Raw genomic sequence first — 27,998 nt, 5'->3', positions numbered from 1 at the left:
CTGTGAGCTGGTGAGTTTTAAAGGCTCTGGTATGAGGACTCTTATCTTTAGATGGAACCAGACTCCAGTGTTGCTAAGCTACAAGCTAAATAAATATGGACAATTCTTGTCCAGAGAGCAAAGGGTAATCTTTAAAAAAAAAAAGGGTGTTGTTCATTTAACCAAGCAAAACAATGGAAATTAACAAAATGATTTAGAATTTATACCTCAAATATTATTCTTGTCATGTGACGCTGCGCAAGACAAGACAGAAAATCAATATAAATGGTCCACTCATTGTCAAAATTGTACTTAAGTTCTTTTGTAGCTCACAGCTCTGATTTCATAACTGACGTTTACACTTATAAAGTGGCCCATCAGGCCGCAGGCTCCCCAGCAGGCCCTCTCACACCAGGCCTCCTCGCTCTAATGACCGATCGCCTCAGGCCAGGCCGGAGGTTCAAGGTTACATACCTGCAATCTCTCCTCACAAAGAAATCAGCAGCACCCATCTTAGGCAGATAAACAGTACTCAGCTCTGCTTGGATGGAGGCTGACTCACCGGCTCAGTCTGTGGAAATGTCTGCTGTTGCGTGGCCACTGCTTCAGCTCTGTTTTTCTGTGATTTCTAATCTGGAGGAAATAGAGCTGCTGCTGTTTGAAACTGCCCGAAAAATGACCTGTCTCATAGATTGGGAGAAATCCTCTTGAATCAGAAATGTCACGACCTGGTCACAGATGCTCACCGACCATTAAACAGTGTGTTTTATTTTTGAGCTGTGATCATGCTATGACCTTGAGATGTGACCTACAGACAGAATAGAACATCTTGTCCGTCTGTCCTCGTCGATCAGATTGAATTACGACAACCTCTGAGTTTTTTTCATTTTTATATTGGGCTCTGATAATGTTAGTGTTTCCTTCCACTTCACACTAATTGACTCTAGCATCTCTCCAGTCATCAGCTTTCAGAATAACGAGCCGTGAGATGTATACAGAGCTCGTTCTCTTGCATCGCTCGCTCACTTTGTATTCTAGTTGCCTGATAAAGTTGAGTAGCATTTCATTTTAATACTTTGGTGTTAGAGGCGATACCTGGGCCTGTTAATTATTCATGCTTCAGTAATGTGTGCAGCTGTTCTCCCCTCAGACAGACAGAAGGAGTAGATCGATTCTTTCTCTAATCTATACATTCGAGGGAAGCAGTTAATGCACATATTTTCAGATAATAAAGTCTTGGGCACTGCATTGTTAAAGTGATTTTGTGTTATATCAGTTTTTTTAATATGTAGTTTTATCTAAGTTTGCAGATCTGATGTTTTTACCTCCATTGCTCTTGGGTTGGTGATGTCACTTGGTCAATTGATTCACCACTTTGCTCCGAACTGATTAATGGACAGATAAAATGTGTCAACCCGCTGCGATGTCTCCCATTGGTTTTTGAGCTGCCGTTTCGAAGCCTCGGGTTGGACATTTTGTTTTATTGGAAAGGACTTGAAACTAGTGGGCGTGACCATAAACTCTTTAACAAAACGTTTACTCCCCAAGTAATGTCGGCTTTAAAAATCAAATGAGAAGTAGATTCACTTGGACTCATAGAATTTTGTAGACTGGCTTCTTTTTGCAACCAGTGGAGTGGCCCCCTGCAGGTCATTTGAGAGAATACATATTTCAGGCACTTTCACATTGGCTTCACTTTCCGCTCCTGGAATCTACGTTTATTTTAATATAAAGTCTATGTTAAAAACCTAAATTACTGAACATACTTGAAAACAGTTGTATATTATTGATATCACTCTATGTTTGCATTTTACTGTCTTTTCTGTCTACACAACCTGTACATAAAAATAAACACAAAATGTTGCCTGCCTTTCAGATTTTTGTGTGTTTTTAAAAATAATTAAATCTTCTTTAGTTCTCAGGGAAATGTTAAGACTTCTACTGTGATGGCACCAAACCCTGGTTCATGGGTCTCAGGGGGATATGTCCTCTCAATACGACTCTTGTCTGAACCTCCAAATATTCTTCTTTGAATTCCAATCCTCGTTTTTTTCCTCAACAGGAATACCTGTGTCCACTGAACTGGTTTGTGTAGAGGAGCATGTTGTGACAACCATGTCTCTGGAGATGGAGAAGACCATCACCAAGCTGATGTACGACTTCCAGAGGAACTCCACCTCTGACGACGACTCTGGGTGTGCGCTGGAGGAATACGCCTGGGTCCCCCCCGCCCTCAGTCCTGAGCAGGTACACAAGTTCGACATCCTTCTCACTCAAGTCACATATCTTCGGATGGCCCATTGGAACACATGCTCACCCACATTCTAAGTGCTTCATTAGCTGATGCTCATTTTTGTCAGACACAGACAGACCGAATCGAATTAAACGGAATCATTCAGGAGAATTAAATTATTTGGACGTTTAGGCATCGGAGGCATTTTGTAATCCGGAGATGGAAAATTCCCTGATTGGAAAACAAGACAATGGATGATTGTTGTCTTGAGATCTCCTTCATGGTGTTTTAGTCTCTCTGGGTTGGGCTCCGGGGGGGTGTAGGGGGCTGGAGTGAGGAGGTGGTGGGGGGGCGGGAGTGACATACAAATCACTGAGACAAAGCTGTCAGACATTTCCTGGAAGAACGATTATTATTCAGCTCTCAGTCTTGAAAGTGACACTGTGTAGGACCCAAGTTCACAGTGAGACAGAATGACAACCATAACCTGGATCATGAAAAGGAATCACACACTGATGAGCTCATTGCTCTGTTGGACAAAGAGAGGTTAATCGATTTATAAGATAGAGGATCTGTGTAAGATAGTTTATATTCAAGTGTACAAGGTTATATTTATCCACGACGACTAAAAGAGCATTTTCCTTGATCACTATTAAGGGTATGATTACTTATTTCTAAAAAGAATATAGATACATTCTCCACAACTACTGAATGTGTATAATTTCATTTTCCCTTTAATGGTGCTGTTGGTAACTAAGCCTCATTTTGTTCTGCAGTTTAGTGCATCCTTGAAAACCTAAACCCAGAGGGATGGAAGTAATTTGACTGTTTGGATGACTCTAATTGAAAATGTGTGGCGTTGTGTTTATGTGTGCAGGTTTCATAATCCCCTGTCTGCACTCATTTGCAGTTTAAATGCCTTTTAATTGCATGAATGACCCAGCCAGTGTAATCAACTGTGCACATCCTGACGAAGATACTTCCCCGTCATTGTTTTTTTATTATGTCCATTGTTTTTGTCCTTTCTGACATGAGATAACACGGTGCCGCCCAACTACATTTGCAATAAACACTTCGGTCCTAATTTAGTTAGAGCGGCACTCCAGTGCACTCGGCCTCTCAGGGCTGTGTTAACAGATGACAGGCTGGGCTGATAACAGTCATTTTCACCAGTCAGCCATCTTGACAGGATGCTGAAAGAGGCTGCTGCTCCCCTCTGCCAACAGGAGGTGCAGGCGATTGTGACTTCTGCCTCTTCTCCGCACAATGCTATTAATGTGACTCACATTTTAAAAAGAAAATCCTCATTCCATGTAGTTACAGTTCGTCGAGCTTTCAGAGCTGAAAAGTTTTGACTTGCAGTTGCAGTGAAAATAGGCTTCACTTGTGTCAGGGCTGACTTGTTGAAGTGTTTCTGACAAAATGTTCCAAATGTGGTGTCCCTGGCAGAACCGTTCACTTCTGACCATCTCTGAATTTTTTTGCAGATAATGACTCTGGTCATTATCTACTTGTACTGCACTGCACTGCATTTCAGAAGGAAATACTGCACATTTATTCGACAGCTTCAGTTTCTTTAGTTTCAGATTTTTGCATACAAAAATATGAAGAGTTTCCATGAAATTACTACATAAAACACAATAAGGCTGAAAAAATTATCTGACTGACAAAAGACGGTTTTAATGCAAAAATGATCGATATTTATTCTCAGATGTCGGGATTTGCATTTTCTTTTCCCGGGTATTGTTTGGACAAAAGAACCATTTTGAATTGTTCTTTTGGTAACTGTAATGGATACTTACAAACTAAACTATCACTCCAAATAATCAACTGTTAATCTATAATGAAAATAATAATAAATTCAAACATTCTATTAATCTATGTCTCATAATAACCTAATGGTTATTATGAAGGTGTCATCTTGGGCTTTGGGAAATCACCACTTGTAATTTCACCAGTGCAGAAGTAATGAATTGTTTAATATAGAAAATACTCTACAGATTAAATGCTCGTCAAAATATTCAGTTTGGGAGCTGCAGTATTTATATTTCTGCAGGGCTGCAAAATCTGCTGTATGAGTATGAGTGATATACTTCTTTAATTCTTTACCGGCTTCCTTCCAAGCTCTCACTTCCTCAGCCTCTCGCCTGCTGCCCCTCTGATTATGTAAATTGGATCACAACAACTTAAGCAAACTACATCTTCACACTGCAGCGAACACTAGAACACAGTTTTCCGGAAAACTCAGAGACAAGTGATGAGATTGCTCTCCTTACTTTTGAGTGTTTACTTCTCCAACACCAATCACGGTCTCTCTCTTTTTCACCAGCTATTTCACATGCAAATAAAGAAGAGGACGATTCATGACACGGCTATCGAGTCGTACTGCGTCATGAATTCTAATTGCTTTACCAGTGTGGATAACTGAAGTTTCCTTTAAGCAAAGAGAATATTAGCTGTTAAAAGTTTAAAGAAGCTGGTGCCGTTCAAGGTTGTGTGGCAGCGCAGAGCTCATCGAATCTCGTACTTACAATTCCACACACTGATTTTCCCAATGCAGCGATGGTGGAGGGCACGGAGACCATGAGAAAAAAACATTTAACCTGGGTTTGTCACCATGAATTAATAAAAGCAGGTAGATTAATATAAACGTAGCACCCAGCATAATGAACAGAGTGTCACTGTAGCTGCTTTCAGACATTCACAGAATCCTGAAATCCTCCAGTTGGGGCTTTACCTGTGAATATTAATGTCAGAGTCCATCACTCAGGACTTTTTCCAGAGCTCTGTAAAATGTTCCTGGTCAATCTCATGCAGCGTTTTTCATATTTGAAAGACAAACTCCGGCGAACGTCCACATTTCAGACATTTTCTGGAGTTCATGACTGAAAATACCTTGCATGAGTTGGTTGCATATCAAACTCAAATTTGCCACTATCAGTATTACTACAGTGTTGCATCTGAGCCCACAGGGATAATAGTTCAAATAATATCACCCTGTATCTGCTGCATGTGTTAATAGCAGACCGCTTGTTAACAAGTTCATCATATCAACTTCATAAGGAGATAATAATGTACGTCAGTGGTGTTTAAACGTGAAGTATTTCTTGTTCCCATAAGTGTAAAATTTGTCACGAATTGTAAATCTCCTGCATTAACACAACCAGGATGTGTGTTTGTTTCAGGTGCATCAGTATTACAACTCCTTACCCGAGGAGAAGGTCCCCTACATAAACAGCCCTGGAGAGAAATATCGCATCAAACAACTGCTCCATCAGCTGCCACCACATGACAACGAGGTAGAAAATTCTTCGTTTACACAAGAAGAGTTTGAATGTGACTTCCCCTCGTTCGGAGGAATTCTAGTTTTCGTGATGATCATGAGGAACTGTGTATTTCAGGTGCGTTACTGTAACGGGCTGGATGAGGAGGAGAAACGAGAACTGAAGATCTTCAGCAACCAAAGGAAGAAAGACAACTTGGGAAGAGGCAACGTCCGTCCCTTCCCCCTCACCAACACCGGAGCCATCTGTGATAAGGTGAACCTGACGACTACTGAAGACATGAAAGCACAACTCAACGAGCTTCCAGGCTTCTTTCCATCTTAAGTCATTTTTCATTTATTTTCATTTCTCTGTTCCATCTGAATAATTTAGATCGTTTTTTGAAATTGATATTCTCGTTTTTTTATGTTCCATCAGATAAATGACACAGATATGAAGTAGAAGACATTTCAATATTGAAGAGTCATTTCAAGTACCATCTGCTCACTCTTCCCCTCCATATCCATCAATTTGTCATATTTGTCATTTCCTCTGCTTTCTTCCACCTCCTTTCCTTTCCTCTGCTTCCTTTCCTTTCTTTCCTTACCTTGCCTTTCCTTTCTTTCCTTACCTTGCCTTTCCTCTGCTTTCTCCCACCCTCTTTCCTTTCCTCTGCCTTCCTTTCCTTCATTCCCCTCTCCTTTCCTTCCTCTACTATCCTCTGCTTTCCTTACCTTTTCTCCATTTCCCTTTCATTTCTTTTCCTCTCCTATCCTCTGCTTTCCTTCCCTTCCCTTTCCTTTTTTTCCTCTGATTTCCTTCATCTTTTACTTTTCTCTCTGTACAAATGGCTTGTCTGCACACCTTCCATCGCCTTCCTTCTTGTTTCCTTTCCTCACTATCCCTTTTGATTCATCTCTTCTCCTCTCCTTTACCACAGTGCGGTGGTCAGATAAATGGAGGGGACATCGTGGTCTTTGCTGCGAGGGCGGGGCATGGAAAATGCTGGCACCCTCATTGCTTTGTCTGCAGCATGTGTGAGGAGCTGTTGGTGGATCTCATCTACTTCTACCAAGATGGCAAGATCTTCTGTGGGCGGCACCACGCCGAGAGGCAAAAACCACGCTGCTGTGCCTGTGATGAGGTGTGTCTGTCTGGGCCTGGAGCCCTTCAGGGTTGGAAATTACTTGGATTCTGATGAAGCTAGTCTGGAGATGAAAGATGTCTCAGTATTCCTGCCAGACTGAGAAAGTCTGTTTGTTTTCTATTCATAATGTGAGACGAGCAGGCCAAAGATAACAATAATAACACTGGTCACACTTGTCTGAAGTAATTTAAGTCTCGTAAGGTTTGTTTACTTAAAATACAATAGGCAATGGTTCAGTGTCCATTTTTATTCAATATAAACCGTTTCCGTTTCCTTGTATAACTCATTCTGCTCTATCTGATACTACGTCAAGATTTCTGCCAAGACGTATTAACAATTTTGACAAACGTATAATTTGAAATCGGCAACATTGTGATCATCAGTGTGATTGTGTTAAATATAAACCCAATGTTTTTTTCTCAAGATCCAGATCAGGGGTGTTAATCAAGTCAGTTAAGTCCTGTGTTAAAGATCTTACTTAGATAAAGTACATAAGTATGTTACTATTGGATGAAGAACAAAATGTTCTTCATCAAAGTTTTTCTGATGCATGGATATACTATATATATATTGTATTATCTTTTCTCCAGTTCTACTCCAAACAATAATGCATTTGGTTTTCAGATTTTTCTCTGATCTTTAAAATTACCCAAACAAAACAAATTGAGATGAGAACAAATCACTCTTTATTGCTTACTAGTCATTGATATATGCAACATGTAGGGATGGGGTCCAAGTAGATATTCCTTCACTTTAAGGTCAAACAGATTGAGAACCATTTTCCTTGGGTAGAAAATTATGGGCCAAGGACTGAGCCCTGAGGGACCCCAGACATCAACAGCAACATTAAACGTGTGGTGTTAACAGTAAAACATTATTCTTGAATTAATTCATGACTTCCATTCCACCTCATGGACTCTCAGTGTTTAATGCCTCTGCTGATGAGTGTCACGTCTGGGTCATGCAGATAATCTTTGCTGATGAATGCACCGAGGCGGAGGGCAGACACTGGCACATGAAGCACTTCTGCTGCTACGAGTGTGAGACCACCCTCGGCGGCCAGCGCTACATCATGAAGGATGGACGACCACACTGCTGCAACTGCTTTGAGTCCCTTTACGCGGAGTACTGTGATGCATGTGGAGAACACATAGGTACGGCACGCATGTATTTCCTGAAGAGTTATTTTTATTGCTGCTTGAACTCCTCTGTTATGAACTGCAAACCAAACACATGGACATGTTTGTCTTACACTCACAGAAAACCTAACAGCCTTTATTGTAAGTGTGGGTGTTATTAGCTCTGTGTGCCACAGCTGTGAAGAGGCGGAGTCTGTGCAGTGAGATATGGATGGTTATTATCATCCCAGGCTCCAGTAGCAGTGAAAGAGTGTGTTTCAGAGGATGTTCCCATGTTGACTCCAGACGGGAGCTGTGAAAGATGATTACTTCCTCTGGCTGAGGAGAGGAGCTGGTAAAATGTATCTCAGAGATCAAGGGATCATGTATGGGCACAGAAACAAAAATGTTTTTGCTTTACTCAATTTTAGCTCAAACAGGCGAAATGAGCTGAGCACACTTGCAGAACACATTTCTACAGTAGTTTTAGAAATAGCTGCCATCACATTACCATTTTTATGCAGTGAAAGCTAGACCCCGTGTTGTGTTAAAAAATAAACTTGATTCTTGTATGTTTTGTTTTAAAATGATGTTTTTCCTGTTTTACCAAAGGCATCGACCAAGGCCAGATGACGTATGATGGGCAGCACTGGCACGCAACTGAGGAATGTTTTTGCTGTGCCCGTTGTAAGCGCTCTCTAATGGGCCGTCCCTTCCTGCCGAAGCAGGGGCAGATCTTCTGCTCACGGTCCTGCAGCGCTGGACAGGTAAGGGGACCCGAAAAAAAAACAATAGGAATTTATGAAATTGTTATTTTTAATCTCCTTGCAGATTATTCTGTATTTTTACACGGAAGCACTTAACAGTAGTGTCTGTTTCATTTGAATCCTTTAGGATCCTGATGAGTCCGACTCCTCAGACTCAGCTTTCCAAAGCGCCCGATCCCGTGAATCTCGCCACAGTACCAAGATTGGGAAAAAGGAGCGTAGGAATGTAGAGCAGGACCGAAGGAGTGCTGATGTCCGCCAATCCGCTCCCCCTCCCATGCCTGATCGTCTGTCTGCTGATAATGATCCCCTGTCTGTCCAGATGGACCGTTTAAGCCTCTCATCAAGCCAGACTCCAAGCAGGACTCCTAACCGCACACCCAGTCGCACTCCGAGCCGTGCCCCAAGCCTTAACCAGGTGTGGATGAGTCGGGATGAGGCCTATGTCCCTGCTGCCTACGAGGGCCCCCAGCGGGAGCCCTCCCCGACCCCTACACCTATCCATCTCCTGGGCCAGTGTAACCCCAGGCAGGGCTACAATCCCAACGCAAACGTTCATACTCCAGTCCAGAATCCTGCCAACCCAGGAAAAAGGCCCGATTCCTGGGGAAAGGATCAGAGCAATGCCAAGAGGACCCCTATGGCTGCACTGAGGGGCCAATCCTTTAATGAAAACTGGATCCACCACAGCCAGGACGAGTTTAGGCCCAACAAGCTACGCACTCAGATGAGCTTCAATGAGATGTCTAGCCAGAACCAAGGCTTCTCTGACAAGAGGAGCATCAGCCTGCACGGGTTCCAGAGAAACGGCAGACCCCCGCTGACCAGGAGGAACCCCGTCAATGCCATGAGCTTCAACGAGCCTCTTACTCCTCTAGAGCAGACTCCTCGTGGATCCATGGACTCCCTGACTATGTCTCACGCTACAGGTACAAAAATATAACTAAAATAGCATGTTATAAAATGATATACCTGATAATAAATGATCTGAAATTTGACATGTGATTTTGTGGTTTTAGCAGGTAACTCTCTGGATGGGGTCAGTAAGCGACAGGAGCATTTGTCTAGGTTCTCCATGCCCGACCTAAGTAAGGACTCAGGAGTGAACGTGTCCGAAAAGAGCAACATGGGCACCCTCAGTTCCTCTATCCAGTGCCACAGCACAGAGTCTCTGTCCTCCTCTCGTCCAGTCAACAACAACATGTACGCTCCGCTGAGAGTTGGCTACCCACTGCAGTACTGGGACGGCCCACAGCCCCCGAGCTTTGATGGTAAAGGTTGTGTTGGGTTGATGGGCAGCAGTGGAAACCTACGAATGGCTCCCATGAGTGACAGAATGCCTCGTCGTCGCTTAATCGGGCAGGAATCTGTGTCACAGCCACAGCAGCCGCAACCAAGAGTCCGCAAACACCATCGTCACCACGGTAACGGGCAGCACCGCAGTGGCCGCCACCACAAACGCTCTCGCCGTTCCCGTTCCGATAACGCCCTGCACCTGGTGGCTGACCGACCTGCTCAAATGGTGGAGCCGCCCTACCGCCGCGTTCAAGAGGATTATGACCGATTCCCCGCAGGTCATGCTGCTCGGGAAATGTTTGGTCTGGAGGCAGGTGGGTACAGGCAGCAGCCCCACCGGCCCTGCCCCCGCACCACCTCCGATCTCACCCTGCAGAATGCTGGCTGGCAACCTGTGGGGCTGGGTGGGCCGCGCTGGACTGATGGGCACATGGAGGCTGCTGACCCCTGGTGCTCCAGCTGCTCCTCTTCCTCCGAGTCAGAGGGAGATGAGGGTTATTTCTTGGGTGAGCCAATCCCTCGGCCCGTGCAGCTGTGCTACATCAACAACGAGGAGCTGCGCCATCGCTACAGCCCCTCTGGGATGGGCGCCCATCACGGACCTCTGCATGGGCCGATTCACGGCCAGCTGCACACTCGCCAGAGGAGGAAGAGCAAAAACTGCATAATTTCGTAGATCTAGAGCAAAGAGATGGTGAGGGTTGAGCAGGAGAAAGAAATGAAAGGGACAGAGGTAAGCGAGACAGTTGAAGCAACAGAGAGAAGGAACAGAGGGAGTGGGAAGGTGAGAGTGAGACAACTGACAGCGATGAGTATTTGTGTGTGTTTGTGTGTGTGTGCGCTTGTTGGGGTTGAAGAGAGAAACCGGTCTATTTTTTGTGCTTGTGAACTTACACAACTCTGCGTAGTGTTTGTGCACACCTACACAGAATGATCTAATCATAAGAGGAAGCTCAGCTGGCTTACACAACAGAAATGTTTACAATGACCAACGCTGCTCACGGCACCAGGAAGCACTGATGAATTTGACTATACTGTGGTCAGGGTAAATAACATGACGTATGTGTGTGTGTGTCTGTGCTTGTATCCATGATACAGAGGAGATCAATCAATCCATTTACAGTTTGAGAGGGGAGGAGCTAACACTGGTCAAACTGCAGTGATTGGACTGACACTGTGTTCATGCAGCTCAGTGATCCAGGCCCTCTGCGGTAAAACTTGTAATTCTATGTGGACAACCCAGAAATCGTGTTGGGAAAGTGACAGCTACGTGCTAGATTCCAAGCTACGTCATTGTTTACCTCAGTGGAATCCAAATGCTGCTGGAATATAGTGTTGGCTTGCTAGCCCTGTTATCACCTTGTACAAATAGTCTGTTGAACCTTGTGCTCTACATAGCCAGCTCTCCATGCTTTACCGAGGACAGAGCACCGCCCAGCCTCTGCTCCTCGACCATTCAGGCACAGTAACGTCAGGTATGGTCCCGTTTTATCTTCTGCTACATGCTTTGTTTTTATTTTGAGTTACCTATAGATGATTAAGAGTAATGATGATAATAATAATAATGCTAACAATAATAATAATAATAATAATGCAAATAATAATCATAATTATATTAAAGAATAATACCTGTTAAATGTATATATAGTAATAAACCTAATAAAGTAATGGATGTAGTGTGTAAATATGATGTACATATGGTCTTAAATATTATATAAATATATTTTGTAACTAAAGAATCATTATTTGTATAACATGATGTAGAGATAGGGAGACTTGCATGTTCATTTGTTGTTGTTGTCTCATACTGAAAATAAAGAGTAATTCAATGAACAAACAGGAAGTTGTATCTGTCAGTTGTATCGGGTTCTGACCTCTGATTGGTCGGCTTGACTTGGCTGCGTATAAATAAAAAAGAAAGTGAATATGGCTCAGTTTGATCAAGTGTCTTTCACTCAATATCATAGGAAAAACTGAATTTAAGAAAAAGTTCACAATTATTAGGAAGGAAAAACTGAAATATCACACGGAAATAAATATTCAGATTCTTTGCCATGACACTTGAAATTTAGCTCAGTTGTCTCCACTATCTCATGATCGTCTTCAAGTTGTTTCTACATGAGGATTTGAGTCCAGATAAAATCAATCGACGGACACCTTGCCTGTACGAGGTTTCACAGCTGAAAACAAAAAAAAAAAAATCATGAGGTTGGAACCTAGGCTATGATAGATGTTTCCCTAGAACCACATTGGCCTCCATGATTCTTAGAGGAAGAAGGTTGGAAAATGTCATATATCAGAGGAGAAGGGCCTGTACAGTAAATCCTGTGTGGAGATGGGAGAAACTTCCAGCAAACACTGATCACTGCAGCACTGCACTGATTGGGGGTCGAATGTGTGACAAGACCAGACTTTGAGTGACTCAGTCCTTCTCAGTGAAACGCAGATGACAGCCTGCTTGTAGTTCACAAGAAACCTAAAGGATTTTCAGACTGTGAGAAACAAGATTCCTCTGATGCGTCAGTTTCTCGTCTGGAAGGAACCAAACGCCACTCATCACCTGACAAATAACATCCTAACAGTGAAGCATCGTGCTGGGGAGGTGTTCCTCTGCGACGGGTACAGAGGGACGGAACAGGATAATAACCCTGAGTCCACAGCCGAGACAGTGCAGGAGTGGGACATCTCTGTAAATGTCCCAGAGTTGCCCAGAGCCTTCACTTAATCCAGCATCTGTGGGAAAACATGAAAATGACTTTCCACCTCGAGGATGAGCCGGTCATCCCCAAGATGACCCCTATGCCCTATCACGACTATATATATATATATTTAATAACCATCCTTCTTTATCTTTGTCAAGATGCAGTTTGGCTCAGTCCATTTGTTGTAGTTTTTTTTTGTTTGTTATTTTTTAATACTAAAATTTGTTTTACAAGTGGTTTAAACGGTTTACGGTTAGAATGTAAAGTCCAAAATGTGAGACCACTTTCTCAATCAAATGAAGGTGAATGTAGTCTCAGCAGTTAACGCCCTCATAACACAAAACATCATTCTTCAGAGAAAAATCTGTCAATTACGTTTACGGTGTGAAATCAACCAAAACACCTTTTATTAGGATTCATTGAGTGTGTTAATTTAAAGGGGCCATGCCTGTAGTTGAATGTGTCACTTCCATAAAGATGGAGACTGAGAAGGAAAATTCAGGATTTGAGCAGAAGTCGAGATATTCCAGCTTAAGGTTTCTCGCATAATTCAAGTTCCAAAAAACTAGATCCTACATTTCCCATAATGCAGCAGGAATATCTCCCATAAGACCCTCTGTGCCGAGTTCACACCTCTTTTTCTCTCCACACATCCAGTTTGAGTAGTGCAGCCTTCCTGTAGATTTGTGCTTCTCAATCCTGACACAGATAATCAGGGTATTTTTTTTATTTTTTATACTGAACAAAAAGCAGAAATCAGTCCCTGTAAGAACCGCGACCTTGATAAGAGCAGGACGTTTCACGGATGAAATGTTAACTCGGCTTCCTGAATAACCTCAAAAACATCTTTGACATTTCACCGCTGCCATTTCTTGTTTTTTCCATCTGCTGACATTTGCTGTGTTATTGATATTTCTATAATAAGTCAATATCTGTCATTCTATCAAACATAAAAAGAAACCTGCACTTACCCTCATTTTCAAAATACATCAACCCAACACAACAATGTGTGGCCCGGTTACCTACTGACCCATTAATGCATTTCCTGACAGGATGATACTTGTTTGGCAACAGATGAAACACTGAAAATATATTTTCAGCTATTTTTTGCTTAATATGCTGTGTTCACTTTTTGAATTAATGAAAAGAAAGAGATAATAAATTAATTAGGTCACTTTGATTGTCAAAATATTTCCTCATTGGGAGATTTAGAGCAAAACAAGCCAGTGCATTTTTCCTAATCACATTTTCAACATTAGAATCATGATGAAATGTTCCAATCAAAAACGTTCATTCTTCTCCAGTGTTGCTGGCATGAGGCAGAGCTCAGAGTGAGACTATTTCCAGGCAGCAGATAATAACGAGCAAACTTATTGCAAAAGAAATCCAAAAACCAGCATTGAATCACCTGATATGAAAATATCGAACATTTCTACCATGAGGATCTACGCTGACACGACAGGCGGCAGCGTGTGCGATTAGTGCGACGGCTCTCTGGAGTCGTAGTCCTCGATGAATTTCTCCATGGCGTCCACGCAGCGCTTGCCGATGTCTCGGAGGTTCTCCTGCAGCGAGGACTGGATGAGTGGTTCCAGGGACGTCTCCTTTTCTATGAGCATCTTTGTCACGAGGCCAAACATCTGACACTCCTGATAGTACACCTGTGGGACACACACACACAAATCCACGGTTTTAGGAGAAGGGAACAAGGTGTGTTAAGAAGTAGAAAAATGGGTGTGTTCGAGGGGGAAGAGGAGAGAATAACACAGAAGTGGATCGATGTGTTTCTATTCACCACTGACTGAAGAATCAGCAGAAATCCGACGTGCAGATTGTTCACATGTGTTGGGTGCTAGCTGTACGCCTGTGGACATGTTTTACATGAGCTACCTGTTGCCAGACTGCCCTTTTCTGCAGTGCAATCTGATATCCTGCAACCATGGAGACATGAAAAGCAAGAGGGCATCTTTTCCATCAAGTGGGTGGAAACACACTCGCACGCACTCTCACACAAGCACACTCTCACACAAACACACAGCCGATGGAGCACAGCCTCACGTGATGGCTGTCACATTGAAGATGGGGTTAAAGCACGTGTTGCAGCCTCTTGTGGTCCAGGTGAGCTGAGCTACACAGCCTCACTTTAACTTTCTGCTCCGTCACAAAAAATAAAAGACCAAACACCATCAATCATGTCTCGCAATGAATAAGACCCACTTTGTCAGGCTCGCCAAAGTGAGGATAACAATGACAGTCGAGATGCCTCAGGCTCAGCATTTCAAAATGGATGTTGACTTTATTTTCCTGTCTCCTGTCTCCCAGCACTTTCTAAGATCTTTACTCTGACGCCCGTTCTCTAATCCCAGCTTCTCTTATCTCCTCTCTTCTCTCCCTCTATCTGTTTATAACCATCCCCTCTCCCCAGGTATGTGTGTGCGTGTTTGTGTAATGACTCCCTCCCACCTCATCTATCTCTTTCCTCTTCTGCTGGATGGCTCTGTCTCGTGTCGTCGTCTGGCTCGCAGTTAAAGAGAGCTCCCGGTCTCTGCTTTGTTCCTTTTCTTTGCTATTACTTCCCCTGTGATCGCTCTTCTTGATGTGGCTTCTGTCGCTCAGACAAACCTAAGAAAAAAAAGAAACACACAAAATTAGGCAGGAGTTGGACATTAGGAATGAGACAGTTGGCTAAAAGCATGGGTGCAAACATTGTCGATGACTGAGCTGCTACTGACCAGGAGATGACTCAAGTGAAGATCCACATGTCCACTTCTTAGACACGCATTAGAAATTCAGAGTTTGTTCTGGCTACATATGTATTCAGTGGCAAAAAAATGGACAACAAAGACGCAGCACAAGGGCGATAAGTACTAAGAGTCAGACTGGTATGAGGAGCAGTTCACAAAGGTTTTATAAATCACAGACGCTGCCTTTATTAATGCTATTAAATCATGTGTTGAGGTAATAAACCACTGGCTATAAAAAGCATAACCTATGATCATCCGGCTAATGCACTACGCACAACTCCTTATTTATTGTCAGTGCTCTAATGTTAACGATGGCGTGCACATTTAAGGTTAAAGGAGTGACTCATAATGAAGAGACCACAGATCATTTACACTCAACTCTGCTGTTTCCCTTAGCTCTGCAGAGCCTTTCTGTGTATTTGAGCTCTTTGTCTTGGTTTATCTTTGAACCCTGTCGAGGTTATTTTTAACCCAATCCGTTTTTTTGTAAACAAGATTACCACAAAACATGTTTGAGGGACGTGATATGTGTCAGGGCAGAATGTCAGGGAGCATCCATCTCAACATTGTGTTTTTTAAAAATGTCCCAGAGAATATTTAATGGATCATGATGAAGGAACAGGCGCACACACACTGATGTGTATGAGTGTGTTATTTTCTGCAGCTTGGTCTACTGAGTCTCTTTTTAGCTGTTTCACTGCTCACATCAGTGTTTCCAGACGCAGCAGGCAGCTGTTTCTAGCAAAAAAAAACACTTGTGCATGCACTACCTGCTCAGCGCCAAATGGCTGACACACTAGAGACGGGGATGACACAAATGAGGGCAAAATCTGCTGTTTTGCCGAAAACATTGATCTAGGAAGCAGTGCAGCGGTGACCCAGCAGGTTACATATTAGCCTGTTTTACAGACATGTCTGTGGAGGAGGGGATCGTTGTTATTCCACCTCTCTTCGTCCCTGGGCTCCAAGGTTACACAAGTGCAACTAAGCACAACACCACATGAATAATGGGACAAAGTGCAGGTTGCTTATTTGCACAATGGTTGTTAAACAGTGAACTGTGACCAAGCTTTGACACACCCAGCGGCGGACAGTGACATCGCATCACTTCCTCACTTCACCATAGACTGTATAAAGATGGATGACAGGACAGCTCCCTAAACATGAAGCAATATCATCTTGATCGCCCCCTCGTGGATGGAGTAAGTAAAGGTCATAAACCCTGTCTCCTCCATGTTAGTGGATAGGACATGGACCAAAGGTTCAAGTCAAATACATTTTCTCAAAAATGGTTTCTCTAATTTTTTGTGTTTGTTCAGATGATCATTTCCCCAAGTTTGGTTATAATTGATTAATCGATGATATAAAAACAGGAAGTGGAACAGCGTTTAGCAGCAAAAAAGGCCAAACATTTCCTCAGGAGATAATGAGAAGCAAAAACAGAGATAAACAAGTGACAACTGTTCGTTGCATGGCCAGAAAAAATAACTCTGAATAATGTTATGTTGAACACATTTGCCAAATCAACTTTATAGGGTGATAACATTTCAATATTGTATTTGCATCTTGTTTCCTTTGCCTCCGAGTAACTCAAAGTTTACTCAAAGGACTAAAATAATCACTTACCTTCTAGTCTGCAGTATAAATATTTCAGAACTAACTACCATTGAAGTCAAAGAAATCCCGCTATAGAAGGACACATCTCACAACCCGGCAACCCACTTACTTCTGCTCTACGAAGCATGAGAACCATGTTACAAAGTGGCTTAGAGTTAGAAAAGTAAGTTGCACAGACTCGTTAAAACTGACCGTGGTTAAACGTAGACATAAATCACACTAAATAGGTTATATCTTTTTTTTAACCGATTACGCTGAAGAATACTGATCTGTTTAGTGCTGTGCTGGCAAAGTTGCTGAGGTGAAACATACTTTAACAGCTTCGGTAAACATGAACAACTAACAGGGCAAAAGAGGTTGCTGCAATAAAAGAGCCATTAATCACGGATGTGTACCTGTGGGCAGTTCACACTAACAACAACGCTGCTGTCTGAAATATCGACTGTGGAAAAACACTCAGCCAAACTTTGATTTCTTTTCGTCTCATCACTCCAGCAGTGACCAGCTGTGATTCACCGTGTGTTGCTCTTCTCCTCGCTGTGTTCAGGTCGGCCAAACAACGTACGTGAGCTTTTGATTTCAGCCTTTTCTGCAGCTAAGTCAGTCTTTACTCTTCACCCAGAAACATCTAGTAGGTTCTATAGTCATTAGTGGGTTCAGTTGTTTAGTTGATTAACAGAAGAAAATAATGAGGATCATCTTTGATTATTAATTGAATAATTTTTCAAGCAAAAATCATCCTCTTGTTCCAGCTTCTTCAGTTTTTTCTTTTATGAATCTCACACTTGAGGTTTCGACTGTTGATCAAACAAAATTAGACATTTCAAAATGTCAGTTTCAGCTTCAGATCATTGTTAAGGGGGTTTTCAGTATTCACTACGCTATGCAGACAGAAGAATAAGATCAACAACTTAATTGACAACTGTTAGCTGAAGCCAATATTGTGCGATCTTTTATCAGCGTGTATATTTCACATGACAGAAAGTGTAAACTACATGCACCACTAATATCTATTGTCTCTGTGAATGAATCTGCCAATTATTCTCTCATTTAAACATTTCATCTATACAACGTCCAAAAACTGAAAAATACTAACGACACTGACCAAACAGTGTCAGGGGAGGCTCAGTGAATGGAAGTGAAAAATTAATAATTTTGAAATCATATTTGTTAATACATTACAGTGAGAGATCACACAGACTAACCTAAATGTGCGTGATTTGGTTAAAGTGAGAGTTCAGAGATGTAGTTTTGTGTTTTTCCACTTTCTCTGAACCAGTAAATGAATAAGAGCCTAAGAACTGACTTTTCTCTGTATTTGAGAGTCAGAAATGATGTCAAACTGAATATTTCAGTATCTTTGCACAACTGTCAAATGTCTATGAAATCAAATAACATAATTTTGATGTATTAGGAATACTGACATGGAGCAAGGGCCGGCCCACAGTCTCCTGACGTCTATAACCCGTCTGAGCTCACATTTCATGATCAGTGAATCCTTACATTTGAAAACCTGGAACCATCAAATGTTTGGCGTTAGGGCCTGAAAAATGAAACCATGAACCAATGAAATCATTGCTGAATGATTGTGTTTTGAAAGAGCAGACAGGATTAGTCAGTTTAATTCATACTCTCTAATTCTCAGAGAAACTGGCTTTTCATTCCCATCCCTGATGTCTTTTCAAATGTTCTCCAATTTCAAAACGTTTCATCAGGAAACTGTCAAAAAAAAAAAAAAAAGCTCCTTTAAAATCCCAAGAGAATTGAGACTGTGTTGCCCTACATCACTTTGATAGTTAGAAAGGAAACATGGGATTGAGTCTTTTTCAAGGAACAGAGGGACAAGTGTATTTATCCACAGTTTTTAACAAAATGGAAAAGCAGAGTAATATTTCTGCTGGCAAACTTACAGTGAACTGCGGCTCCTGGTCTCTGCTGGAGACGGACCTGGGCAGGAACGGTCTGGAAGCTGGAAAACAGACAAACCAGAAGGTCAACACAACAGTACAACAAGAGATTGTGTGAGTACGATCTAAAAAAAGAACGACCGATACATGGTACTGGGGTTTTCTTATTTTTTTATTTACCACATCTATAATCTACAGCACTGATAGATTCTTCTTTATCACGTTTACAGCCTTAAAGATCAGATGATTTCTGTTTGTATCACACTGGAATATGTTTGAAGGTCCATTTTCCGCATAGGGTTTAAATTTTTGATGCCACAAAAACAGGCAGAATCATCAAGGTTGAAACATGAGACAGACTCTGGATTGGTCAAGCTCATGTTTTGACCTATAGCAGAGCAATTTTTCTGCTAGTGAACTCTGTCTTCTCAATGTTAGTGTATTGGACATGAACAAGACAGAAAAGTCAACTCAGATGTTTAATACATTTTTCTCAAAGTTGGTTTCTGTCTCTTTAGTAGGTTCTGATCACACCGATGTTGGATCAAGAGCTCGTTTTTCATACAAGTTTGTCTTTAATTAGTTATTCGATCCTTTAAAAACAGGGGCAAATGTCACGATTGACAGCTGAGATCGTCTCCCGATTGGCCGAGCATGTTTATCGACGGGACCTCGCTACCACAGCTTCATCCAGTCATTGCTACTGCGCAGACTCTGGCGCCAAATGTGCGATGTTGATATCTGGAATATTTCAGCTTCATTTTAAGATGGTGGGAGGAAGTGGAGACGTGTCATCCATCTTAATGTACGGTCTACAGTTTAAAATCAATATAAATTAAAGCAGAACCCGCTGATATTTCATCCAATTTGCATTGCAACATTGAACTGCAGTACTTCTATGTGAAGCAGTATCTTTGTCATGGCTCATTATATACTGCTCTCTCTTTCTCTCACTTTCTCACTCTCATATACACACAAATCAGCGATGAGTCACCATCATCACACCATCACTCAGGCACACACACAAAAAAAAACCTGTTCCAAACTCACACATACACAAACACACACCTCCACAGTGCTGCAGTGTGCGCACAGATACAGTGCCTGGATGCAAGATGAAAAACACACACGGACACACACAGTAGCTGCAGCTCAGTTGTGAAAACAACATAAGAAACCCACTTTATACCAGGAAAACACATCAACAAAAATCTGAAACACTGATTTCATGATTAGTGTAAAAACCAAAGGAAACATAATCAGATTCGAGCCCCTCCTGTTCCCTGACGAGGTCATTTTCCGGTGTAAAACAAATCCACCTACGACCGACTCCATCGCAGTTTACAGGAGATAACCTGACAGTGGGTTGACCGCTATCAGCTCCGACTGTGACATAATCCGTGTAGTGAGTCCAGGAAAAGCTGCTCAGTGATGGGCCTTATGTAACACTGGTTTGTTGCTACCACACTGTGACTATAACCACCACAAACCACAACGAGCAAAAGCCCTCCAAACATTAGTAATGCAAAGCGCTGCCTCTGCTTGTTTATACTGTCACCCGATGGCCGTTTATCAAAGTGCAAGTAAATACTGTCGAGCTTGTAGAGTATGTAAATCCTTTGGATAAGCATATATGGAATGTTAATATGTGAAGAGGTGAAAGTAAAAGTGATCATCTGTAAATGTTTGATATTTGTAGGAGCTTGTGAGAGTGTGTGAATAAAGAAAGAGAGGTGGATCTGTACGTCTGTTTTCTACTCTCCCCTGTTCTTCAGATTGTTTAAATGTGGATGATGTGCAAGACTGGTTTGGCGGTTTACATATGAAACATGTGAATAAGACAGTTATCTGGAGAAAACCTGGGAGAAGAGGGGGAAAAAAAGCTCTTCATCAACTCGACTTATAGATTTAATAATTCAGTTTTCTATGTGTTATACCAGAAGAAGATGAATGTGCTTGTAAATTAGGGATGCATTGTAATCCCAAGATGGGACGGCCCAGATGCAATAGCAAGATAAGAGTTATAGTTAACATCTAGTACATGCACTTCTCTTATTGTGTTTTTTGTTGATGAAATATGAAAATACAAAAAAGATACAGGAAACAAAATACATAAAATATGCAAATAATAAGAGATGGGGGAAAAAAGGAAAGCAAAGAAAAAACAGGACACAGACAGACTTGATCCCTCGGATCCAGGGCACTGACTCTTATAGAATATTATTTTGAGGTTTGTTGAGAATAAGTACTACACATTATTTCTTTACGTTGTCCTCGGGGGTTGAACTGAAACAGGTGAGTTTCTTCCAGGTGTGTGTGTTACTTTCACTTTTTCTGCAGACACAGACTTACCTTTGCCTTGTTTTGGGCATGAACCTCCGTCAGCGCTCTCTCTCCGCTCGTACCGGCCCGCCTCCTTCTCTCGCTCCCTCTGTGCGCTGTGGTGAGGTTTGGGCTGGAAGTGGTCTCTGTGGTTGAAATGGGCCCGGGGGTTGAGGTGGTGATGCCTCTTGTTGACAAAGCCAGGTTTGTAGAACGAGTAGTCATCCTTTTGAAAACTGCATTAAAAACAAAACGTTCATAGCATCCATGATAAACCTTGCTGTTATCATAGATCATTTTAAGGCCATTTTGTTATTTTCTTTGTGTCAGTCGCACCGAGGTTTGTAGAATTTCCCTCCAAACTTTGGTTTGTAGGAATTGGACGACCAGGCCCTGGGTCTGGTGGGACTCTGTACTCTTCTGATCGGCCTCGCCTCGCCCTGAATCCACAGAGGGTAAAACCATTAGAAACACTGTGGTGTTTTACAAAGAGCAGATCGATGGTACAGTCTAACAAAAGGTTGTTTTGAGACGTGACATGTAAGAACAGGACGTACCTGAGAGGGGGATACAGAGGTGCGGGTGGGCTTCATGTCCTCAGAATCATCCCCACACTCCCTGTGCCACACCTTGGGGGCCTGGAGGAAGCACAGTCAATAAGGTGTTAAACTTCAGGCAGAATATGATGTTATTGGAGCACAAATAATTTGTGGAATGAGAAAAATAATCCCAGACTAAAGATAGTTGTCTCCTATTTTGATATTTGCTTAATAAATTTGGTCATTTTTTAAAAACGGTCAATGCCAAACACTTCCTAGTTCCGTGAAGATTCACTGCTTTTCTTTATTTGAGCCTGCATTTATGTGTTTTTTGACTGTTTATCGGATAAAAGCAATTTGAAGACGTAACTCAAGGTAATGGGAATTTCTGAAATGTTTTTTACATTTTTTATCCTTATCAATAATTTATTGATAAAAAAATGGTTATAAGAATTATTATGTAAAAAAAAGGAAAAGATACAATCATGATAAGATGAAAAATCTTACGGAAACATTGTTGATTAATTATTTTCAGTGGTAAACATACATTCTGTACATCGATGCCCTGTAGCAGGAGAGTAATGTATTCCTACGCCACACGCTCCCTATAGAAAACCAGAATGATACATACTTCTAAAAATAGCCGACCACACGTTTCATTATGCAGCCTCTTGTGTGTGAAACTGCAGTGAAATAAAATGTATCATTAAAGCCCAGTGTCTCGAAGAATAAGATTGTAGCAACCAAACATCATTTTAATCTCAAAGGTGTGTGTGTGTCGTACTCAATTGTTTCGAGATAAAAAAAACATGTTAATTTCAGGCGATATTGATCATTATCAAGATAAATATCACAAAGACAGATTTGAGCTCCTGCGTGGAGGCTGTTCGCTTAAAGAACAAATCATTCTACACGTCTGAGGTAGATCTAGTGTTGCACCTCCTCAATGACTGTGGTAAATTTAGTTAATTCACTCTGGATCACAGGACTTTCATTTATGGACCATCAATAAATCCCTGTTTGAATAGTAAAAAGACAAAGCTTCCTATATTCAATATGATTATTAATCATGTGACTAACTGACTCCAAATCAAATCTGAATTGTTTTAATTGGCCTAGAAAAAGAAGACACACACCGTTTGACAAATGTTATATTATAATAGAAATAGAAATAACAATTATTACTGAGGATAATTAATGTATTTATTTATTTTTACACTTTTAATATTAATAGCCATTTAATTATCAGAAGCAATATACATGTACTCTCTATGATTGTTTGTGAGTTTTTATGTACGCTATGGTTGTTGGTGAGTTTTTATATACCCTGTATGGTTGTTGGTGAGCTTTTATATATGCTCTATGACTGTTAATGAGTTTTTATATACGCTCTATGACAGTTAGTGAGTTTTAATATATGCTCTATAGTTGTTGGTGAGTTTTTATATACGCTCTATGACTGTTAGTGAGTTTTAATATATGCTCTATAGTTGTTGGTGAGTTTTTATATACGCTCTATGACTGTTAGTGAGTTTTAATATATGCTCTATAGTTGTTGGTGAGTTTTTATATACGCTCTATGACTGTTAGTGAGTTTAAATATATGCTCTATAGTTGTTGGTGAGTTTTTATATACGCTCTATGACTGTTAGTGAGTTTAAATATATGCTCTATAGTTGTTGGTGAGTTTTTATATACGCTCTATGACTGTTAGTGAGTTTTAATATATGCTCTATAGTTGTTGGTGAGTTTTTATATATGCTCTATGACTGTTAATGTAAATGTATACAGTGTATTACTACATACGCTCTGTCTCTCATTCTCGTGGACTTTACCTTGTTCTGATGCGCGTCCTGTGCTCGTGCATGATCCATCTCTTCCTGTTTGTTTGTTTGTGAAGAAACCCAAACACGTGCTCCAACACACCCGGGAGTAAGTGACCGACCTGTTATCGTCGGTTCATCTCCAAAGTAAAACTTTTTGTCTTCAGTTCGAGCTGAGAAACTTCACCTCGCACTTTAAATGGCTCATGAGTTGTTGCAACTCAAACAAGGAAGTAGCGCAAAAAGGTTTCACTTCCTTTTCTCTACAGTCAGCCAATCAGCGTCAGGATGAGTCAGACACGAAGTAAATAAATACACGGATTCGTCTCATTGGGATTGGTACGAGCATGCGCAGTGCCAGCATCTGTCACACCTGTCCACACCTTTCTGACGCCAGACGGTGGCGCTCTTCAACATTCAGCAGAGGACCTGATTGACAAAGGCTGTGTCTGAAGCATAGACTGTGGTTTGAAGTCACCCGCTCATTTACTAACTCCTACTTTATTTGATATACTGACTATATTTCTATATGTATTTGATTGTATTGCCATTTATTTTTGTGAAGTACTGAAACCTTGCTATATAACTGTTATACAAATAAAGTTATTATTATTTTTATGTATTATTATTGCTGCTGTTGTTATTATTATTGTTATATAGTGATTAGTGAGTGTTTTCAGACAGCCACAATATACAAACCTGGTTATAATATGATGCTTGTCATATTATAGTGTTTGTCCAATGGAATTGTGTATATATGTATCCATATGCTTTAACCAATAAATGTATTCCTCCTGAGCAGCATACAAATGTACTGTATGTGTGTGTATATATGTATATATATATGTTTAATATACCCAGCATATCAACTGTTAATGTTAAATAAAACAATCCTGAAACCTACTGTGCAGCTCTCAGCAATATAAACTTGACTTGCAGAAATGTATAATCAGTGTAGAGTGTATGTTCAGTCCACGTGAGTATGTTGTAGGTTTATCCGTGCAGTGTCTTGTCTTCATGTGTTGAAAAGAAACATGTGTATCTCTGGTTAAAAGAGACAAAAAGCTCCATGTTCACATGACTTTAACTCGGCTCTGAGGACCTAACTACTACAACAGAAAACAACATCTGGACTGAGGGGATGCAAGAGCCTGAAAACAGTGCAGGTAATAATAAAGTGAGCACATAGAATAGCTGAGGCCACCGCATGCTGGGGTTTAGTGTTTCTGTCTCCACCCATTTTTCTCCACCCATCACAGAGAGAGAGAGCGAGAGCGACAGAGAGAGAGAGAGAGAGAGAGAGAGAGAGAGAGAGAGAGAGAGAGAGAGAGAGAGAGAGAGAGAGAGAGAGAGAGAGAGAGAGAGAAAGAGAGAGGGGTTGTCTGGTGTATTAAAACCAGACTAAGATGCCTTGGAGTAGTTCAGTCTGTCTCTTCGGTCTGTGGCAGATTTGAACCGTTCATCAGAGGTCGGTTTGTGAAGGTAAACCTGAAACAACAACATGACTGAGGCTGTTGGGATTGTCTGTTCTTCCGCCTCCTATTTGTGTTTGGGGTTGAGAACTTGCAGGAACAGGTTTTCATTCTTGTCGGGTCAGTGTCAGTAATTGTTGCGTGTGAATGCTGGGCCATGCTTGCTCTGTGGGCCTTCCTGTTATAATGAGGAGAGGTATAGTCGGCCTGAAACTACACCTTCCTTGGATTGACACAGTAAAACAGCTGAATTCAACTGCCGCATGGAAAGAACAAAGCCAGAAAAACCTGTGCCGTCACCTAACTTCATTACAGGTGTGTTTCCACTGGGTTTCTAGATTATTTTCTTGCGCCAAATGCCAGCGTGGACGAGGAAGAATTCAAGGGGGAGGGGAAAAAAGAGGCCAACACAGATGTTCTGCGTTTTTTGAATTGGGTTTTCTTCATGGCTGGTTTTGATTGACAAACTTTTCTTCATGAAACAGGAAATGGCATCTTTTTTTCAGCATCAACACTGATCTCACCCTGGCATCCTTCTCCCTCCTGACTCCCTGCTGAATCTCAGTTTGAAGCACCAGGTCGACAGGAGAAGACATGAGGTGAGGATGACAGAATTCCTATAGCATCAAGAATGAGATGTCTGGAGATGATTATCTATATTTTCATGATCGTCAAGAAATTCAATGACTAAAAAAACTATGACAACGTGTTGGTCTCTTGATATTTTCAAACTGCTGGTACGGGCTGAGTAAATCTTTAAAAAACAATACGTACTTTCGGGTTTTTAAGGCCTTATAATATCACAGCTGGGACAGTTAGAACCATTTGCATTAGTTTCACCAACATATTTATAGCATGGTATGTTATGGTACGGCATGGCATGGCATGGCATGGCATGGCATGGCATGGCATGGCATGGCATGGCATTGTATGGTTTGGTATGACATGGTTTTACTCCAAATAAACTATAGTTCCCATGTTCATTGTCATACAATTACTTTTTGGATCAACAGCAGAACAACAAACTCAATAAACCTACACAATCACCAGACTCATAAAAACTCTGCTCTTAAAGCCATCTAATGCAGCACATTTATGTTGTACAGGGTTCAAACCTTCTCGAGGGGGCAGATTCTACAGGAGTTTCGTTCCCACTGCCAGGCTCTGGCTGCCGATGACAACAGAGGCTTTAAAAAGGAGTTTGAGGTAGTTCAGAAATTGAACTTGCTTTATGAAAGGAGGCACATCTGCCATGAGTGCTGATGTCTTTTGTTCTGTAAAGGAGCTGAATGATGTTGGCAAAGACCTTCCCAGCAGAGCGGGGGAATCGGAGGTCAACAGAGAGAAGAACAGATACCCCTACATTCTACCATGTAAGAGCAAAGCGTCTCCCACCAGAACAGAGTCATCTATAGTGTCCGAAGCGATGATGTGTGAGTCTTTAATTTGCTTTTCATTTTCTGACTAACGCAGACGACCACTGCCGCGTGAGGCTGTCCATTCAGAACTCCGTTCCACACACTGACTACATCAACGCAAATTTTGTGCCTGTGAGAACTCGTTCACTTCCTCCACTGAATTGATTATTTTCACAACTCTGCCTGGCTGCTGTGCGTGTGTCTGCATGACTCATGATACACTGTGTATGTGTATGTATTCAGGGTGGAGGATCAGAGAGAGACTTCATCTGCACCCAGGGTCCTTTGCACAACACCATGGCCGACTTCTGGAGGATGGTGTGGGAGCAAAACGTCAGGATAATCGTCATGGTGACAGCTCTGAGACACAAGGACATAGTAAGAACGGCATTCTCAGTATGTGTGTGTGTGACTTGTGTTCCTAATTTCATTTTTGGATGGTGGTTTTGATCTTCTCATCTAATTCTTGGCAAGAGAATCTGGAAAATAATTTCTCAAGAAGTCAAAAATACCTTTAATATCTTTCTTTAAAAGAAATAACTTTGTCCCATATTTCTTTGTGTCCAGGTGCTGTGTGATAAGTACTGGCCTGTGGATCGAGGGACACTTTATCACGGGCTGATCCAGGTCACAACAATGACCTGCAAACAAGGTCCAGATTATTTTATCACCACCATTAACCTCAGACAGGTGAGAGAAACATTCATCCATCAGCCTGTCTGGTTGCTTTAAACTGCTGCTGTGCACTGACCGTACCAGTGATCAATCACAGAGAGAAATACGTCCTTGTGGTTGGATTTAAGGAAAGTGTTTGTGTTTCAGAGAGACTGTCCGACAGACAGGATAATCACACACTACTACTACCATTCCTGGCCGGATCAGGGCATCCCTAAAGAATCCTCCTCTCTGTGCGCCTTCACTGACCATGTGCGGCTGCACTTGGAAGGGATTCCTCGCCTGGGGCCGACTGTGGTGCACTGCAGGTCTGACCTCCGACTTCCACTACTTTGACTCTTCCATTGCTCACTTCTAATGATCAGTTAGAGTCAATCAGATGGTGCATGAGACTGTGTTTAAAGTCGATGCTGTCACTATGTGTTTCAGTGCAGGTGTTGGGCGCTCAGGGACGTTTGTGACACTGTTGTGGTTGATTCAGTTGTGCGCTCGGGGAATCCAGCCTGACATCCGCGCTGCTGTGGAAGATCTGCGGCTACATCGAATGTGGATGGTCCAGAATCTGGTTTGTACAGTCATGACACTCACCATCAGTAGAAGAAGAATTGAGATATTTTACTGGAGTAAAAGTAGCAATGACAATGTTACTACATCACTAGAACAGGAAAATATACTAAAAGTAATTTTGAAATATATACATATAACTATGTATAAATATTAGGGCTGGGCAAGTTAACTCGTTTTAATCGAGTTAACTCAAGTGATGAGTTAACTCGATTAAATATTATATCTCACATTAACTCAGGTTTGATTATTTATTGTTTTATTGTGAAAGTCAGGCTTTTATTTTGTGAAAGTCTGTTGCTGACTGCTGCAGAACAGGAAAAAAGAAAATAATTGGCGGATAAACAATCGAGTTAACTCATCACTTGAGTTAACTCGATTAAAACGAGTTAACTTGCCCAGCCCTAATAAA

The 27,998-nt window shown here is 41.6% G+C and overlaps 2 protein-coding genes across 2 annotated transcripts; one reads left to right on the top strand and one right to left on the bottom strand.

Moving 5' to 3' along the window:
• The first annotated feature begins 2,082 nt into the window (after window positions 1–2,082).
• LOC133005228 (prickle-like protein 2) lies at window positions 2,083–10,497 on the top strand. Its single transcript, XM_061074837.1, has 8 exons — window positions 2,083–2,226; window positions 5,398–5,511; window positions 5,614–5,751; window positions 6,416–6,619; window positions 7,590–7,776; window positions 8,353–8,507; window positions 8,635–9,436; window positions 9,530–10,497. The coding sequence occupies exons 1-8, from the start codon at window positions 2,095–2,097 to the stop codon at window positions 10,477–10,479; spliced, it is 2,682 nt and encodes an 893-aa protein (XP_060930820.1). The 5' UTR covers window positions 2,083–2,094; the 3' UTR covers window positions 10,480–10,497.
• Window positions 10,498–13,216: 2,719 nt separating this feature from the next.
• On the bottom strand, window positions 13,217–23,696 carry LOC133005227 (periphilin-1). The gene is made up of 7 exons (XM_061074836.1): window positions 23,470–23,696; window positions 21,653–21,733; window positions 21,432–21,535; window positions 21,126–21,331; window positions 18,777–18,835; window positions 14,969–15,127; window positions 13,217–14,166 (listed from the first exon to the last, which is right to left on the bottom strand). Exons 1-7 carry the CDS (start codon window positions 23,506–23,508, stop codon window positions 13,984–13,986), a joined length of 831 nt encoding a protein of 276 aa, XP_060930819.1. The 5' UTR covers window positions 23,509–23,696; the 3' UTR covers window positions 13,217–13,983.
• Window positions 23,697–27,998: the final 4,302 nt, after the last annotated feature.

This window comes from Limanda limanda, chromosome 7 (genome assembly GCF_963576545.1).
Source record: "Limanda limanda chromosome 7, fLimLim1.1, whole genome shotgun sequence".
Lineage (NCBI taxonomy): Eukaryota > Metazoa > Chordata > Actinopteri > Pleuronectiformes > Pleuronectidae > Limanda > Limanda limanda.
This window is presented reverse-complemented; position numbering and strand designations above follow the sequence as displayed.

Bases quoted from the DNA above. Each gene is read 5' to 3' on its own strand.
- LOC133005228 (XM_061074837.1), top strand. From the start codon at position 2,095: ATGTCTCTGGAGATGGAGAAGACCATCACCAAGCTGATGTACGACTTC. The intron at 2,227-5,397 runs GTACACAAGTTC...TGTTTGTTTCAG, and splicing joins CCGCCCTCAGTCCTGAGCAG to GTGCATCAGTATTACAACTC. The intron at 6,620-7,589 runs GTGTGTCTGTCT...TGGGTCATGCAG, and splicing joins GCTGCTGTGCCTGTGATGAG to ATAATCTTTGCTGATGAATG.
- LOC133005227 (XM_061074836.1), bottom strand. From the start codon at position 23,508: ATGGATCATGCACGAGCACAGGACGCGCATCAGAACAAG. The intron at 15,128-18,776 runs GTAAGTTTGCCA...TTTTTTTCTTAG, and splicing joins ACCAGGAGCCGCAGTTCACT to GTTTGTCTGAGCGACAGAAG. The intron at 14,167-14,968 runs GTGGGAGGGAGT...TGTGTCCCACAG, and splicing joins AGAGGAAAGAGATAGATGAG to GTGTACTATCAGGAGTGTCA.